General features: G+C 49.6%; 5 protein-coding genes across 5 annotated transcripts; all 5 read left to right on the forward strand.

Moving 5' to 3' along the window:
- Positions 1-271: 271 nt before the first annotated feature.
- Positions 272-1,357, forward strand: Pmar_PMAR002076 (fructose-1,6-bisphosphate aldolase, putative; the record flags this gene model as incomplete). The annotated part of the gene is made up of 1 exon (XM_002765493.1): positions 272-1,357. One exon carries the CDS (start codon positions 272-274, stop codon positions 1,355-1,357), a length of 1,086 nt encoding a protein of 361 aa, XP_002765539.1.
- Positions 1,358-2,344: 987 nt separating this feature from the next.
- Positions 2,345-3,397, forward strand: Pmar_PMAR002077 (fructose-1,6-bisphosphate aldolase, putative; the record flags this gene model as incomplete). The annotated part of the gene is made up of 1 exon (XM_002765494.1): positions 2,345-3,397. One exon carries the CDS (start codon positions 2,345-2,347, stop codon positions 3,395-3,397), a length of 1,053 nt encoding a protein of 350 aa, XP_002765540.1.
- A 1,247-nt stretch (positions 3,398-4,644) lies between these two features.
- Pmar_PMAR002078 (heat shock protein,, putative) lies at positions 4,645-6,636 on the forward strand (the record flags this gene model as incomplete). The annotated part of the gene is made up of 1 exon (XM_002765495.1): positions 4,645-6,636. One exon carries the CDS (start codon positions 4,645-4,647, stop codon positions 6,607-6,609), a length of 1,965 nt encoding a protein of 654 aa, XP_002765541.1. The 3' UTR covers positions 6,610-6,636.
- Positions 6,637-6,820: 184 nt separating this feature from the next.
- Positions 6,821-7,135, forward strand: Pmar_PMAR002079 (hypothetical protein; the record flags this gene model as incomplete). The annotated part of the gene is made up of 1 exon (XM_002765496.1): positions 6,821-7,135. The coding sequence occupies one exon, from the start codon at positions 6,821-6,823 to the stop codon at positions 7,133-7,135; it is 315 nt and encodes a 104-aa protein (XP_002765542.1).
- Positions 7,136-10,768: 3,633 nt separating this feature from the next.
- Positions 10,769-12,217, forward strand: Pmar_PMAR002080 (hypothetical protein; the record flags this gene model as incomplete). The annotated part of the gene is made up of 7 exons (XM_002765497.1): positions 10,769-10,867; positions 10,976-11,071; positions 11,116-11,200; positions 11,434-11,609; positions 11,655-11,868; positions 11,913-12,012; positions 12,142-12,217. 7 exons carry the CDS (start codon positions 10,769-10,771, stop codon positions 12,215-12,217), a joined length of 846 nt encoding a protein of 281 aa, XP_002765543.1.
- Between the last annotated feature and the right edge of the window lie 2,434 nt (positions 12,218-14,651).

The raw sequence follows: 14,651 nt of genomic DNA on the forward strand, positions 1-14,651 counted from the left end.
TTTCTTATGTGACACGGTCAGAGCCACGAACATAGTCAGACTACAACCACTAGGTGACACAACCCAAACGGTTATGTTCGAATCGCAGGAGACAAGTATACACACTCCGCAGCGTGCATCATCAGCGTTGGTCACAAATCGATAATATTCCGCAGTTCGAGCTATACAGTCGCTATCGGGCATTGCATGTACTATAGGCGACTTTTGAACATAAGAGGTACGATTAACAGCTTCGCCATTGGCAGTAGTTATCGAATTGTCATATTCCACCATGCCCGCTCGTGAGGTTCTAAAGTATCAGACTGAACTCATTCAGACTGCGAATGCTATCTGCACTCCCGGTAAGGGGATCTTGGCTGCTGATGAGTCCACTGGTACCATCAAGAAGCGTTTCGATGCTGCTGGTATCGAGAACACTGAGGAGCATCGTGCTGCCTACAGATCTCTTCTATTTACTGCACCTGATGCTGGCAAGTACATATCTGGCTCCATTCTATTCGAGGAGACTCTTTTCCAGAAGAATGCTGAAGGTATCCCGATGGTCGACTTGCTTAAGAAGCAGGGTATTATTCCCGGCATCAAGGTCGATAAGGGACTTGTCCAGCTCGCTGGTACCGATGGTGAGACTGCCACTCAGGGACTTGATGGTCTTGCTGAGCGTTGCCAGAAGTATTACGAACAGGGTGCTCGCTTCGCCAAGTGGAGAGCTGTTCTGAAGATTGACGAAGCCAAGCAGATGCCTTCTCAGCTCTCCATCGAGGAGACTGCGCACACTCTTGCTCGTTACGCGTCTATCTGCCAGGCCAACGGTCTTGTTCCTATCGTCGAGCCCGAGACATTGATGGATGGTGATCATACTATTGAGACTTGTGCCTATTACACTGAAAAGGCTTTATCCGCTTTGTTCAAGGCTCTTAGCGATCAGCATGTTCTTCTCGAGGGTTGCCTCCTCAAACCTAACATGGTTACTGCTGGTGTTGACTGCCCTGTGCGCCCCACCCCTGAGAAGATCGCTGAATTGACTGTCCGCACTCTTGCTCGTACTGTCCCTCCGGCTCTTGCAGGAGTTGCCTTCCTTTCTGGTGGTCAGAGCGAGGAGGAGGCTTCCGTCAATCTGTCCGCTATGAACGCACTCCCTAACGAGCGTCGCCCATGGTCTCTCACTTTCTCGTTCGGTCGCGCTCTCCAGGCCAGTGCCATCAAGACTTGGTCTGGTAAGGAGGAGAACACCAGGGCTGCTCAGGAAGCTTTCCTTGTTCGTGCCAAGGCTAACCATGAGGCCCGTCTCGGCAAATATCATAGTTCTGGTGACAAGTCTGCTGATAAGTCTCTGTATGTGAAGAACTATGTCTACTAAACTGATTCATATTGACAGTTGATTTTCTCAAAGAGTGATATATAATTGTGACTATCAGATTGCTGTTGTAAGCGCGATACGCGAATGTCCTTACTGTCGTGTTTGAAGTAAAAGTGCATGATGAACACACCTTGAAATTGGTGTTAGTGTGTCTAGGACCACCAATACATCGCCAATCTTGACAGCTGATACTCGAGATTACTAACTTATCACATGATACTCCCCTTGACTAGTTCTTTAGTGGGCAAACGCTCACCAATGTCACTCAGTGATCCTGAAACCTATTTATGTTGATGATTACAACATGAATGGATGTCTCGTATTCGTACTCATCCGGATTGGGATCCATATGGGAGTAAGTGTGTAGCTTCGATCATCTGTGAAGACTTAGGAGATATTCAGTATCTTGTTTGTGAAAGAAAATCATTGCCCTATCAAGAATTGGTAATGAGAAAATTGAGAACTCCGTCACACCACCACTCTTGGCGCACATCGATGATGACCGCTGTGGAAGTCTGGAAGTCGTAGGGTATGGCTTGCGTGTGTGTTTACCAGCCAGGCATTAGCGAGGGGAAATTCGGCAGCTGCTTTTTGAGCGGACTTCCTCTTGAGAGAGCGCTACTTCAACTTCGAATCTATACCATCTAGTTGGAGAAATATAAACTCTAGTTTCAGTATCAATTTCACGCTAGGACTCGGACCAATTCGTAGAACAATTCTAACAACACAAAATAAGGTGTATTTTACACTGTTGGAGAATCATTTTCGAGGAATCTTCTACAGCTGTAGTTTGAGCCACGGTGGGACAGATGTACACAATCCTCAGCAAACATCAGCGCTTGACATAGATCGCTAGTATTAGATTGGCTTAGTGTTTTCTGGTGTACCAGGTCAACAGTGTTTGGTGGAGTATAGAGGTATTCTGTAATGTCAAAGATGATTTTAGTGGTTCTACTCTCAGTAGTTATCGAATTGTCATATTCCACCATGCCCGCTCGTGAGGTTCTAAAGTATCAGACTGAACTCATTCAGACTGCGAATACCATCTGCACTCCCGGTAAGGGGATCTTGGCTGCTGATGAGTCCACTGGTACCATCAAGAAGCGTTTCGATGCTGCTGGTATTGAGAACACTGAGGAGCATCGTGCTGCCTACAGGTCTCTTCTTTTTACTGCACCTGATGCTGGCAAGTACATATCTGGCTCCATTCTATTCGAGGAGACTCTTTTCCAGAAGAATGCTGAAGGTATCCCGATGGTCGACTTGCTTAAGAAGCAGGGTATTATTCCTGGCATCAAGGTCGATAAGGGACTTGTCCAGCTCGCTGGTACCGATGGTGAGACTGCCACTCAGGGACTTGATGGTCTTGCTGAGCGTTGCCAGAAGTATTACGAACAGGGTGCTCGCTTCGCCAAGTGGAGAGCTGTTCTGAAGATTGACGAAGCCAAGCAGATGCCTTCTCAGCTCTCCATCGAGGAGACTGCGCACACTCTTGCTCGTTACGCGACTATCTGCCAGGCCAACGGTCTTGTTCCTATCGTCGAGCCCGAGATATTGACGGACGGTGCTCACACCATTGAGACATCTGCTTACGTCACTGAAAGGGTTCTATCCGCTGTGTTCAAGGCTCTTAACGATCAGCATGTTCTTCTCGAGGGTTGCCTCCTCAAGCCCAACATGGTTACTGCGGGCGCCGACTGCCCTGTGCGCCCTACCGCTCAGAAGATCGCTGAATTGACTGTCCGCACTCTTGCTCGTACTGTCCGTGGTCAGAGCGAGGAGGAGGCTTCAGTTAATCTGTCCGCTATGAACCAACTCCCCACGGAGCGTCGCCCATGGGCTCTCACTTTCTCCTACGGTCGTGCTCTTCAGGCCAGCGCCATCAAGACTTGGTCTGGTAAGGAGGAGAACACCAGGGCTGCCCAGGAAGCTTTCCTCGTGCGTGCCAAGGCTAACTCTGAAGCCCAGCTCGGAAAGTATCAGGGTTCTGGTGACGAGTCTGCTAAGGAATCCTTGTATGTGAAAAACTATGTTTACTAAAGTCCTGTTCGACGATCATTATTTCCTCCTACAGTGATGAACGATTGTAACTATACTAAGTTACTAGAGTAAGCGTGATTCGCAGAACATGTTGAGATGTGGTGTTAAGAGTGGAGTGGAGATAGGTCATGTAATTGCTGACTAGGCCTAGTCGGACGGACTGGCGAGCTCAGAGTCGGAAATTCCGACTCGGAATCTCCGACCTAGGTTCAGGCTTCCATTCCAGGCTGTACGATGCTATGCATCCAACATTTGATGATCGCTTAGCGTGTCGCTTACGCAACATGAGATAGGCTACAGATATGCGTTGACCAATGGCAGCGACATCACTTAGTTGGAGAAAGCCGCATATTTCCTAGTAGGAAATTCCTAATCGCGAGTCGTGGAGTTCAACGCCGACTTGTGCATGATATCCACCGACGGTGGACCACCGTGATCTGAGAGGATGGGCTGACAATAAAGTTCACAGGCGCAGGCTGGAGCAAAACTACTAACGAGGAAAGTCCGAGGAAGCATGAGGGACATCTAGAGCGTCGCAACAGCAAAATATGGGAGCTGGGGAACTCAGACTCGGAGGCTCAAAGAAGCCCGCATACTCTTGCAGTCTGGAGTTTGGCGATGCCCTCGTGTGAAAAGTTCTCATCGACTTCACCAATACGCTTGTAAATACACGATCGACATATTGTTTGCTGGGTGCGAAGCTAGCCTGGTTAGATCTAACTGTTCCTCGCTAGCCGATAACTTGGGAACTACTTCACAAGACGTACCGGCCCTTTGCCTCCTAAGTTATAAGGAGGTTTCCCTTCCTTGAGAGGATCTTACGCTCTCTGAGTTGTAGGACCAGTATCTCTAAAAAATCGTCCGATGTTGGAACGCTCACCACCCGAGATGAGTATTACTGTGACGTAGAGAGTCAATCACAGCGCTCAGCCAACAACCAGGTCACCGCACCAAGATGTGAGGTATCAAAAGGGTCGGGCTCCTTGGGACTGGCCAAGAAGATTTGCGAAACGAAACGCGAATATGTATCGCTTCGCGCACATTATATATCGCTCGCCCCTTGCATGCACGCATTGCTCATGCATGTGCTGCCACCCGCTGAACTTCCTGCTATGATAAGTTTCCGCCAGCGACTGCTCGCAATGAGTTCCTGTCGGGGTTGACATATGGCATGTATTTGAGCCTTGATTGTCGGTGTCTATGGTCTTATTACGAGTCACCTAACAGGTCCCCGTTTTTACCCCACCATGAGGTTACCCATCGCAATTTTTGCCTACGTTGTCAGCTTAGTCCTCGGTGCCAAAGAGGAGGAGAAGGTCTCCGGCCCAGTTGTCGGTATTGATCTCGGTACCACCTACTCATGCGTCGGCATCTACAAGAACGGCCGTGTCGAGATCATCCCCAACGATCAGGGAAATCGAATTACCCCTTCTTACGTCGCCTTTACTGATGAGGAACGTCTCGTTGGAGAAGCCGCAAAGAACTACGTCGCCATTGACCCGCAAAATACCGTGTTTGATGTCAAGCGACTCATCGGTCGTCGCTATTCTGATAAGACCGTTCAACGCGATAAGAAACTGTTGCCTTTCAACATCATCGAAAAGGGCGGCAAGCCTATGATTGAGATCGCCGTCAAGGGCCAGAAGAAGGCTCTCACTCCTGAGGAGATCTCCGCCATGGTGCTGACGAAGATGAAGGAAGTTGCTGAGAATTACCTCGGTACTGAAGTGAAGAATGCAGTGATCACAGTCCCGGCCTACTTCAACGATGGTCAGCGTCAAGCTACTAAAGATGCCGGCACCATTGCTGGTCTCAATGTCATGAGAATTATCAACGAGCCCACAGCTGCTGCCATCGCATATGGGCTTGACAAGAAGTCTGAGAAGAACATCCTTGTGTATGATCTTGGCGGCGGTACCTTCGATGTCTCCCTGTTGACCATTGATAATGGTGTGTTTGAAGTCGTCGCCACTTCTGGTGATACTCACTTGGGTGGCGAGGATTTCGATCAGCGTGTCATGGACCATTTCATCAAGATCTTCCTCAAGAAACATAAGAAGGACCTCCGCTCCGACAAACGGTCTCTGGCCAAACTCCGCAGGGAGGTAGAAAAGGCGAAGAGAGCTTTGTCATCTACTCATCAAGCTCGTATCGAGATCGAAGGCATCATAGACGGTATTGATTTCTCTGAGACCCTCTCCAGAGCTCGCTTTGAAGAATTGAACGCTGATCTGTTCAAGAATACTCTCACTCCGGTGAAGACAGTCTTGGACGATTCTGGCTTGAGCAAGAGTCAAATAGATGAGGTTGTGCTAGTCGGTGGTTCCACTCGAATTCCCAAGATTCAGTCTCTGATCAAAGACTTCTTCGGTGGAAAGGAGCCCAACCGTGGTATCAACCCTGACGAGGCCGTGGCCTATGGTGCTGCCGTCCAGGGTGGTATCTTGAAGGGTGAGGGCGGCCAAGATCTTCTATTGTTGGATGTCACTCCTCTATCCCTCGGTATCGAGACTGTCGGAGGCGTTATGACGAAGATCATCAACCGTAACACTGTCATCCCCACGAAGAAGTCCCAGGTCTTCTCGACCTATCAGGACAACCAACCCGCCGTTAACATTCGGGTCTTCGAGGGAGAGCGTCCTATGACCAAGGACAATCACGAACTGGGAAACTTCGAGCTCTCTGGCATTCCTCCTGCCCCTAGGGGTCAACCTCAGATCGAGGTCACTTTTGAGATCGATGCTAATGGCATCATGAATGTTCAAGCTGTTGATAAGGGAACCGGTAAAAAAGAGCATGTCACCATCACTAACGATAAGGGCCGTTTGTCCGAGGACCAGATTGAGCAGATGATTCGTGATGCCGAGAAGTACGCTGATGAGGATAAGAAGACTAAGGAGAGGCTCGACGCGAAGAACGCCTATGATAACTACCTACACTCGATGCGCAGTGCCATCGAGGGCAGTGGTGGCCAACCTGGTCTCGGTGAGAAGATGGACGAGGAGGAGAAGGAGCGAGTCCTCGAGGCTGTCAAGGACGGTGAGGATTGGATCTCTGTTAACGGCGAGAGCGCTGATGCTGATGAGATCAAGGCCCAACAGAAAGAGACCGAAGGTGTATGTGCTCCTATTATCAGTAAGTATTACCAAGCTGGCGGTGGTGGCGAGGATATGGACGACGAGGAAGAGGACGATGCTCCCGATGAGTTGTGAGTCTTTTCTGTCCCTCATTTAGGAAGATGAGCAACATTTGTGATAAAAGTTTTTTCGCACTGGCGACATTTCTGTTGTGTGGTCAAAGGGGGCTTCGAAACGTTCGAACCCTACTTGTAGGAATAAGTTCGAGAGAAGTTCAGGTCGAACACAGTGGAAACTTGGAAATTGATATATTTATGAAATAGGTCCAGCCTTGTTATCCTGAAAGATGCCTATAACACATTCCACTGCTGGGGTCGCTGACACCTTTGCATACAAGCAGGCGCTCGAGCTCGGTACTGGTGTGAATGTGGCAAAAAAGAGCGGCTTCAAAAGTTGGCTGACTCATTTGAGGCTCCACAGAGCGTTGGTTGTGGCGAAAGAGTCAGAGCTGACTCGAGAGCTGCGGCAGATGCGGCAGGCACATCGCAGGGAGACGAGGTTCAATCCGCAGTCTACTGTCGGTATTCTGGACGATACTCATCTTCCCACGTTGGTCGCTACTGAGGGGGCTAGGAAGGCGAGTGAGGAACTGCGAAAGTAAGAGGCGGTCAGATGAACTCCGCGGTCACTTGGTACGCTCTTTTTCAGAGAATTACACATCACGTACGATCCTATAGTAGAGTCGCCACCTATGACGAGAAGATCTGTTGGAACGGCTGAAATACCGCGATTGGATACCGAGCTGGTTGCTGATTGTATCACTAGATCGACCTTTGCCAGTTTGACGAATACTAGTCTTGACCTCCAATTCTCCGCGGGAAGCTCTGAGCTAGCAGTTGAGAAAACTCCGCGGCTTGTGAAGTGTACTCCTCGCCGACGTTGTTTTCGAAAGCCGCAAGCGGCGCGCCCAGTGCGTCCCACCACGATAGTGTTGCAATGTGGCGACATCAGCTCCTCAATGGAACCCGAGTCCTCGCTGTTGGCCTATGCCAGTACTATGAGTGAGGGATGGGACACTACGTCCTTCCTCGCAGATGCTCCGCTGCCAGTACGAGCTCCCACATCACCATGTTCGAGAAGAATGTCCCCGAGGAGGTTCAAGCAGAGGGAAGGCACTCTGGTGCAGACAGTGGCCACTGAAGATGCACCGGCTCATGTGAGTCGGCTTGAACCTCAGACGCTCTGTAAGGCTGTGCTTGAACGAGTATATCGCCGATCATGGAAGGTGAGAGAACATCTTTGAGGTTGCCACGTTCCCATTCGCCCTGCAGATTCCATTGTGAGGGCGTATGTGATTGTGTACCGCTTGTCATGCGTTTCAGAAGTCCCTGCATCGACAGTGCCAAGACGAGGTAGCTGACAGCCGTCGTCCGCGAGATCGAAAGTCGGACCGTGTCGAGGAAGAAGCAGCTGCGAGGGCAATTCAAAAGCATTTCAGATCGTTGAAAATGTCAAAACCTGTTGGAGTCACTGAAGATAAGAGAGTCAAATCGAGGATGCAGGAGCATTCCGGCTCATCGGAGATGTCGGGAGCTCATGAAGTCATTGACAAGGGTCGAGCTGCAGCGACGATTCAGAGACATTACAGAGCGTACAAGATGTGGGAAGTTCCGGAACTCACCGAAGAAGAAATGGCCATAGTGACGATTCAAAAAGTATACAAGTCATTGAGGATGTCGAGAACTCGTGAAATCATCGAAGAAGAAGCTGCGACGACGATTCAGAATCACTACAGGTCGTCACGGATGTCGAAAGCTCGTGAAGTCGACGAAAAAGAAAAAGCTGCGACGATAATTCAGAAGCGTTACAGGTCGTTACGGATGTCGAAAGCTCGTGAAGTCGACGAAGAAGAGAGAGCTGCGACGATAATTCAGAAGCGTTACAGGTCGTTAAGGATGTCGAGAGCTCGTGACGTCAGTGAACAGGAGAGGGCCGCGACGACGATTCAGAGACATTATAGGTCGCTCAAGATGTCCGAAGCTCATGAAGTCACCCACGTCTGTTAGCCGCTGTTAACTCGTTGTAAGGTGTGCTCGAGTTGCGTTCAAGTAGAAACGGTTTCACTCGCAGACGAGTTGTATAGCCAGCAAAACATTCGCCGGTATGGGATTGAGGTCTACCATACCGGGGAATAGGATCACAGCGTATCCCTCGCTAACCGCCCAGGTGAGTGCACTTCTCACGCTGACTTTAAAGATAAAGACCATCCTCAGTCCTCCGGTGGATCCCACTAAGTGTGGTATGATAGTCTACAGCGCTCCGAAAAATAATTTCGCGATATCAGACTCTTCGCGAATTGCAGTTAGACCAGCAGTGAGCTCAGGTGCGGGTGGTGCCACCACCCAACCGTGGTGGTGAAACCCGAGCATATACACACAAGGATGGCTATGAAAAACACATCCTTTCTAATAGTGCTTTCTTATTCGGTACACTCGCAATACTCAGAAAATATATATTGCATCAGTAATAATTCACCGTGAAGGGTGCGCAGACAATTGAACGAGGTCCACAGTCAGGACAGCATCGCGCTATAAAAACGGAGATGATAACGCAACTACGAGCTGCAGAGTCTCATGGCATGAAGTACACTGAAACCAATAGACCTCTTCATCTGCTCAACGAGGGGGTTTCTGACGGAATAGACGGTTACGTTGCGGTCCTCGAGAAGCTTCGCAGAAGAGATGAGCTCGACAATGAAAGTGCAATGATCGTGACTTGTCGTGGCGCACCCCGCCACGAAAGCTTGATTCGTCGCGGAAAGGCTCATGCTGGAGTAATGTCGACGGGTGATGAATATTTCGAGGTGGTGAGGAGACACCTTGGACCGTACGCCGCGTGACTTTCCTAACGGGTACATTCTCATACGAGGTCATTGACGAGGTATTTACAAGACGGTTTGCAACCCACGAGACGTTCTGAGTCTAGAAACTACAACCTCTGAAGTTCAGGCCCTGAACCTCATGAGTTGTTGTTTCCAAATTTGCAAGTGCTAGTCGCAACGAGCAAGATTAATGATACCCCAATCCACTTCGGCATCACAATTCGTCTACTTTTTCGCGCGTGATGGTGCCTCCTATGTGACCACGCTATTTGGATAGGAAATGGATGCAAACTACGATGTGAACCTTAGGACGGCCACGGTGGCAGAATGCTACAGTAGTCATGTTTGTTCCGTACCTCGTGATGCTATCGGTCTCAGTCCAGCTACCAAAACCGGATGCTGCATGCGCTAATGCATGATCTTGGATGAATACCTTGTCGTCGCGCAACGGACTGTGTGCATTCTTTAGACTCGGTGATATTGTTGTTGTTCTCGAGTCAAGCATTGACTCAGATCTCATGCGGTTGAGTGTTCGATTCCCGACTGCTCTGAGTGGTATATTCGCTTTCTTGACTCTCCAGGAGCTCAAGCTGGTGTCCTCTCTGGCACTAGCGTCGTCTCTTCTTGCTCTGTCTATAGATGCAAGTCTTTTCCGCAATGCCTTGCTGACAGGGTGAGCTCATTCTAATGGTACCACGAGCCTCGACTAGAGTACTGTGGTTTCCTTTTACTTTTCTTGTGGTGATTAGGAAGAGTGCGGATCAAATAGAATATCCTTGGTTACTACCAAGTCGTTGGTGACGCTCAAGATGTATTTGCGGGTTCGCGTGCAATGTGAACTAAGGACGTTATAATGCAAGTATGCAGATAGAAGTTTCCCAGGCTCTAGAGATTGCTCTCTCATCCAACGTTGTCCACAAGCAATAGGCTGAACTCTAGTTTGAACCAAGCTGTACCAACTCGGTTCCGAATTTAAGCGAGGGAAGGATGAAAAAGTCGAAAGTGTGAAATGTCACACGGTACCTCCGGAGCTACCTAGGGTTCTTAAGGTGGGGTCCAAAGCGCTCTTATGAAATCACCTTACGTGAGGAGATGAACCCCATACGTGCTAATGCATTAGGGTAGGGCTCCTTACCGTCGGACGGTAAGGAGCCCCGGTAACCGTCCTCCTGGAGGTATTTCTCCACCTTACCCTCACTGTAGCCTCGTAAAAGAGCCCAACCGCCTCAAGGTGCAAAATCGTAAGGTAATTCACAATTTTCGCACCTTATGGAAGCTTGTGAAGTCTGCCGCAGTTTCTCTATTTTTGGGCGAGCGAGATTGTTTCTGCGCTGGAAGAGTTACTAAGCGCGTAATTTGTTCAGCGCTCGCCAAATTAATTTGAGGTTCGTCTGTGTCTCAGCTCGTAGACAGATGACTTCACTGTTGAGGAAACTGAATGACGACCTGATCGATGAGCCCCCTGACCTTCACAGCAAGTGTTGGCTTCAGGGCCTCGCGGGGTGGCTGGTGGTAAGGACGGGTTTGTGCTCTTCTTACTCACCGAGACGGGACTATGAGTGTTTCTATTTTAGCACTATACTGGTCGATTCGTTTCCCGAGCCTTGCTTCACGTTTTAGGTTATCGGACTTGTCTACGGAATCGTCTTCAACTGCTTCAGCTGGGCCAGGGCGTACACACATCCCTTCGCCAAAGTTAACTTCGAGGCTTTCCGAGTACGCTCTTCGAAAACACATTCGAGTATAATCGTTCATCTCAGGACTTTGGCGACTTCTCCGACGTTGGTATCAAGCCCATAGAGTACGCAAGTTTAGCTGCCGCCCTTCTCTACGTCATGGCCTTCGGTGATGGCTCAACTCGTTTGCGCTCGTTCGACCGGTCTCTGGGCTCAGCTGTGCTTTTCCGAGCTGTGAACTCCGTCTCCTCGGCCTGGAGACTCCTTCTCGTCAGCTTCAGCAGCATCGCGTTGTTGACCCATGCCTTTGGAGCCTGGTCCTTATACAACACAGCTCACTCTCTCGTGATGATGCGTGAGTCGACCTCAAGTCAGCCACTCGGGAGCATGGTCCTTTTTTAGAAGAACAGAAGAGTGCGGAAATCGGCAGGCTCATCCGGAACTCGTCGTTCAACCTGACCAACGTCACCTCATCCCTACAGTCATTCGCCTGCACTTGGGAGACCGGTTCCTGCCAGCTGGGCTCAACACGCTTACTCAACTCTGCTTGTTACATGGGAACAGCAACAGGGCAGCTGGTACCCTCCTGCGGTCCCTATGTTCAGCATTAGGGTATTCTCTAGGTTGCATGCCCAGCGCTAGCCCTGGATCGGCCCAACGCTACGGGTACCTTCGACGGTGTTCTCGGACAACTGTGCGGACCTCGAAGTATCTTTGCTGTTAACGACGGGCTCCTCCCTGAGCCTTCAACCCATTGCGTCCAGTGCGATGCTGTTGCCGCTCAGCTCGGTATATTCGATGCGGATATCGTAGCTGCTGCCTGTGGCTGTTTGGCGAGTAAGAGTGTGCTATTGATGGTGATTGAACTGAAGTCGTTTCAGGCGTTGGCGACTTCTTTACGATCTACGGCTACAACTACTTCTTTACAATGTTCATTATAGGAGTTGTTGGGATCTTCCTCGTTTTTTCTGCAATTATTGTGTACTTGGTCGTGCTCAGCGTGATGAAGTGAGTACACTTTCACATCTAGTGCGAGATTTCCCTAGAATGTGTTGGGATCGCTTTCGCCGTCTTCTCCCATCGAAAAGAGACAATTTGGTTTTCCCTTAGGTCGTACGGAGGTTGGCACTTCCACGAATGGTTCCGAGAGGCCTCTGATGTCAGTGAGTTGTCCGGTGAATTCTGAGGTGTCAAAATTAAATAAATTCTACATGCCCCTGAATGAAATCGTGAATCGGCAGATGTATTATGATGTATGAGATTTATCAGTTCTTCTAACAAGGTGTTGCTGGCTTTGACCATGTTATGATTAAACTCGTCAATGTTGAGTTTAGTAGTGTATTTGAAGCGATAACCCTTGTTTCGCGTACTCGGCGTGTGGGCGGCACTAATCTGAGCGATTGACAGGCTGCCTCACGCCGGAGTTTGAGGTAAATCCTGAGTAGTGTGCGAGCTATGGTCCGGGCCTGTACATATCTCATGTGCCGTTACATATCGATCAAATGGATTCGATGCAAGAGCACACGATAAGGGTCATTCCTTACACTGAGTTACCTTGGGCGACCCCGGCCCGTGGCGATCAACTTGGTCTTTTTCTCGTCCACCGAGAGGATTCTCTGCTGCTTTCCGCTATCGATTCAACGTTCAGAGAGGGGGAAGAATGTCGCTCTTCCACAGAGTGCGGTGCGTGGGCCGAGAGCGTCCCCGATCGTACCTCATCGCTGGGCCATAGGATATATACTGACTTCCATGGAAGCACCAGATCCCGCCCGATCCTCTTTCTGAGCTCTGAGAAGGGATAGAAATGATACAATGCAGATGAGATCGAATGCACCGTGGAGGGTCATTTCAGCCACAGAAAGCACTACAACCTAATAGTAGTGGAGAATCACTTACTTAAATTGTACTAGGAAGTGATTACATTCCCTCTTGGGGATGATACTGTTCTTCCGCTGTTTCGTTGTCCCGTCAGCGAAAGTAGACTTGAGAATGAAAATGATGAACGTGCAGGCAAATTTGAGCGGAGCGAAGCATGTTTCCGAGAGCTCGTTTCGCGCGTCACACCTGAAAATTGTAAGTACGTGATAAGATCTTGGACAACATCTTGCTTCCCTAATATTCCAAATGGGTCCTTCCTCTTGAGCGGATACGAATGCGGCTCCTGAGTCGACAAAATCTCCCGACGACGACGGTGAGGAGGAGGAGGAGAAGGGGCAAACGGCGGCTGAAAAGGCCTTTGGGAGGCGATGGTGGACTTGGTAGTGTTTTGACAAAACACTGTTTTGTTTGTATCACTCGAAACAGTGTGGTTGTAGTCAGCCTCTTGCCACAGTAGTTACAATGAATATGGGAAGCGGCCGATGTTAGGGTGGCTAGGGTCGAAAAATGACGAGGAGGAGATTACTACCCGGTAGGAGTTGACGAGAGAGGGGGAGCAGAAGGAAGGAGAAGGCGGGGGAGAAGATATTGTAGTACGGCTGCTGATGGACCCTTATGAATCACAGATGAGGATCTCGCCCAGCCGTTGCCATCGATATTCATGCCAAAAGTGAACGGTTACAGCGGGTAAGAGACTGACCGAAGGGGAGGTGACTGCTGCTAAAGCGGTTGGCGCGAGCAAAGCTAAGGTCCCTAAGACAAGGTTTCATGAGAGTCGCTATGGTAGCAATGCTACCACACGGTGTATTGTTGATCCGCTTTGCCTAAGTGGGATTGCATCCCAGGTAGAATTGAAGACAACGTATGCGGATGGGGCCCGCGACCAATTTCAGAAGGCGCATAAGGCCGCCGTCGGCGTCCCGGTTGGACTCTGCGACTGATACCCCGGCGTGGCTGGAGTCGAATGCTGTAATCCTGAGGCTGATAAAGGATACTCAAGTCCGATCAACTCTCAAGCTGAAAGTGACTACCCCCTTTCTGGCGACTAGGTTCATTGTTGAATTCATGCACGTTTCAACATGATTGATATTGGGCTTTTATCAGAGTTCGACGGAGGGCCAGCGAGTGGTAGTAGTTCTGTTGTTCCCCTTCCGAAATGATCTCAGAGCCGACGAAGGAGCAGCCAGCGAAGACCTCCTCGGTACCGCCACCAGTTGGAGTTGCTTCCAAAAGCCCAGTGATGCAAGAAGTTGATGATGAGAACTTCCATTCCCAAAGACGAGGGCCTCGCTTCGCCTTCCTATCGCAATTTGATAGGTCTGCGTCACCGAGACGGTGGCGGTACATCTTATTCTGGGCAGCATTGGTCGTTGCTCTCCTCGTTATCGCGGGTATATCAGTCATTGTACAACTGTATGCTCGTTGACTTACTGTCGGTAACCAAGTCGTGTCCAAGGATTTATCGTAATCAGCTTCACGAGCCTTTGTTATTCGCATTCTCTCATGAAGAGTCTTCTCATTTCTTCTCTCAAAGGTTGCACTAACCTTTATCCGTCTTAAGCACGGCGTAACATTGGAAACTACTTTCGGCATTCATGTTGATGTAGCGTTTACCTCAGTCAAACAACCAGAGTCGGAAGGAGTGAACAATGCACCGAAGGGTGTGAATCGTCTTAACAGCCAGTGTATAGTAGTGCTCTGTCAGAGGACATGGCGAAAACTATCTCTGCCAGAACAATATC

Source organism: Perkinsus marinus (genome assembly GCF_000006405.1).
Source record: "Perkinsus marinus ATCC 50983 genomic scaffold scf_1104296975500, whole genome shotgun sequence".
Classification (NCBI taxonomy): domain Eukaryota; phylum Perkinsozoa; order Perkinsida; family Perkinsidae; genus Perkinsus; species Perkinsus marinus.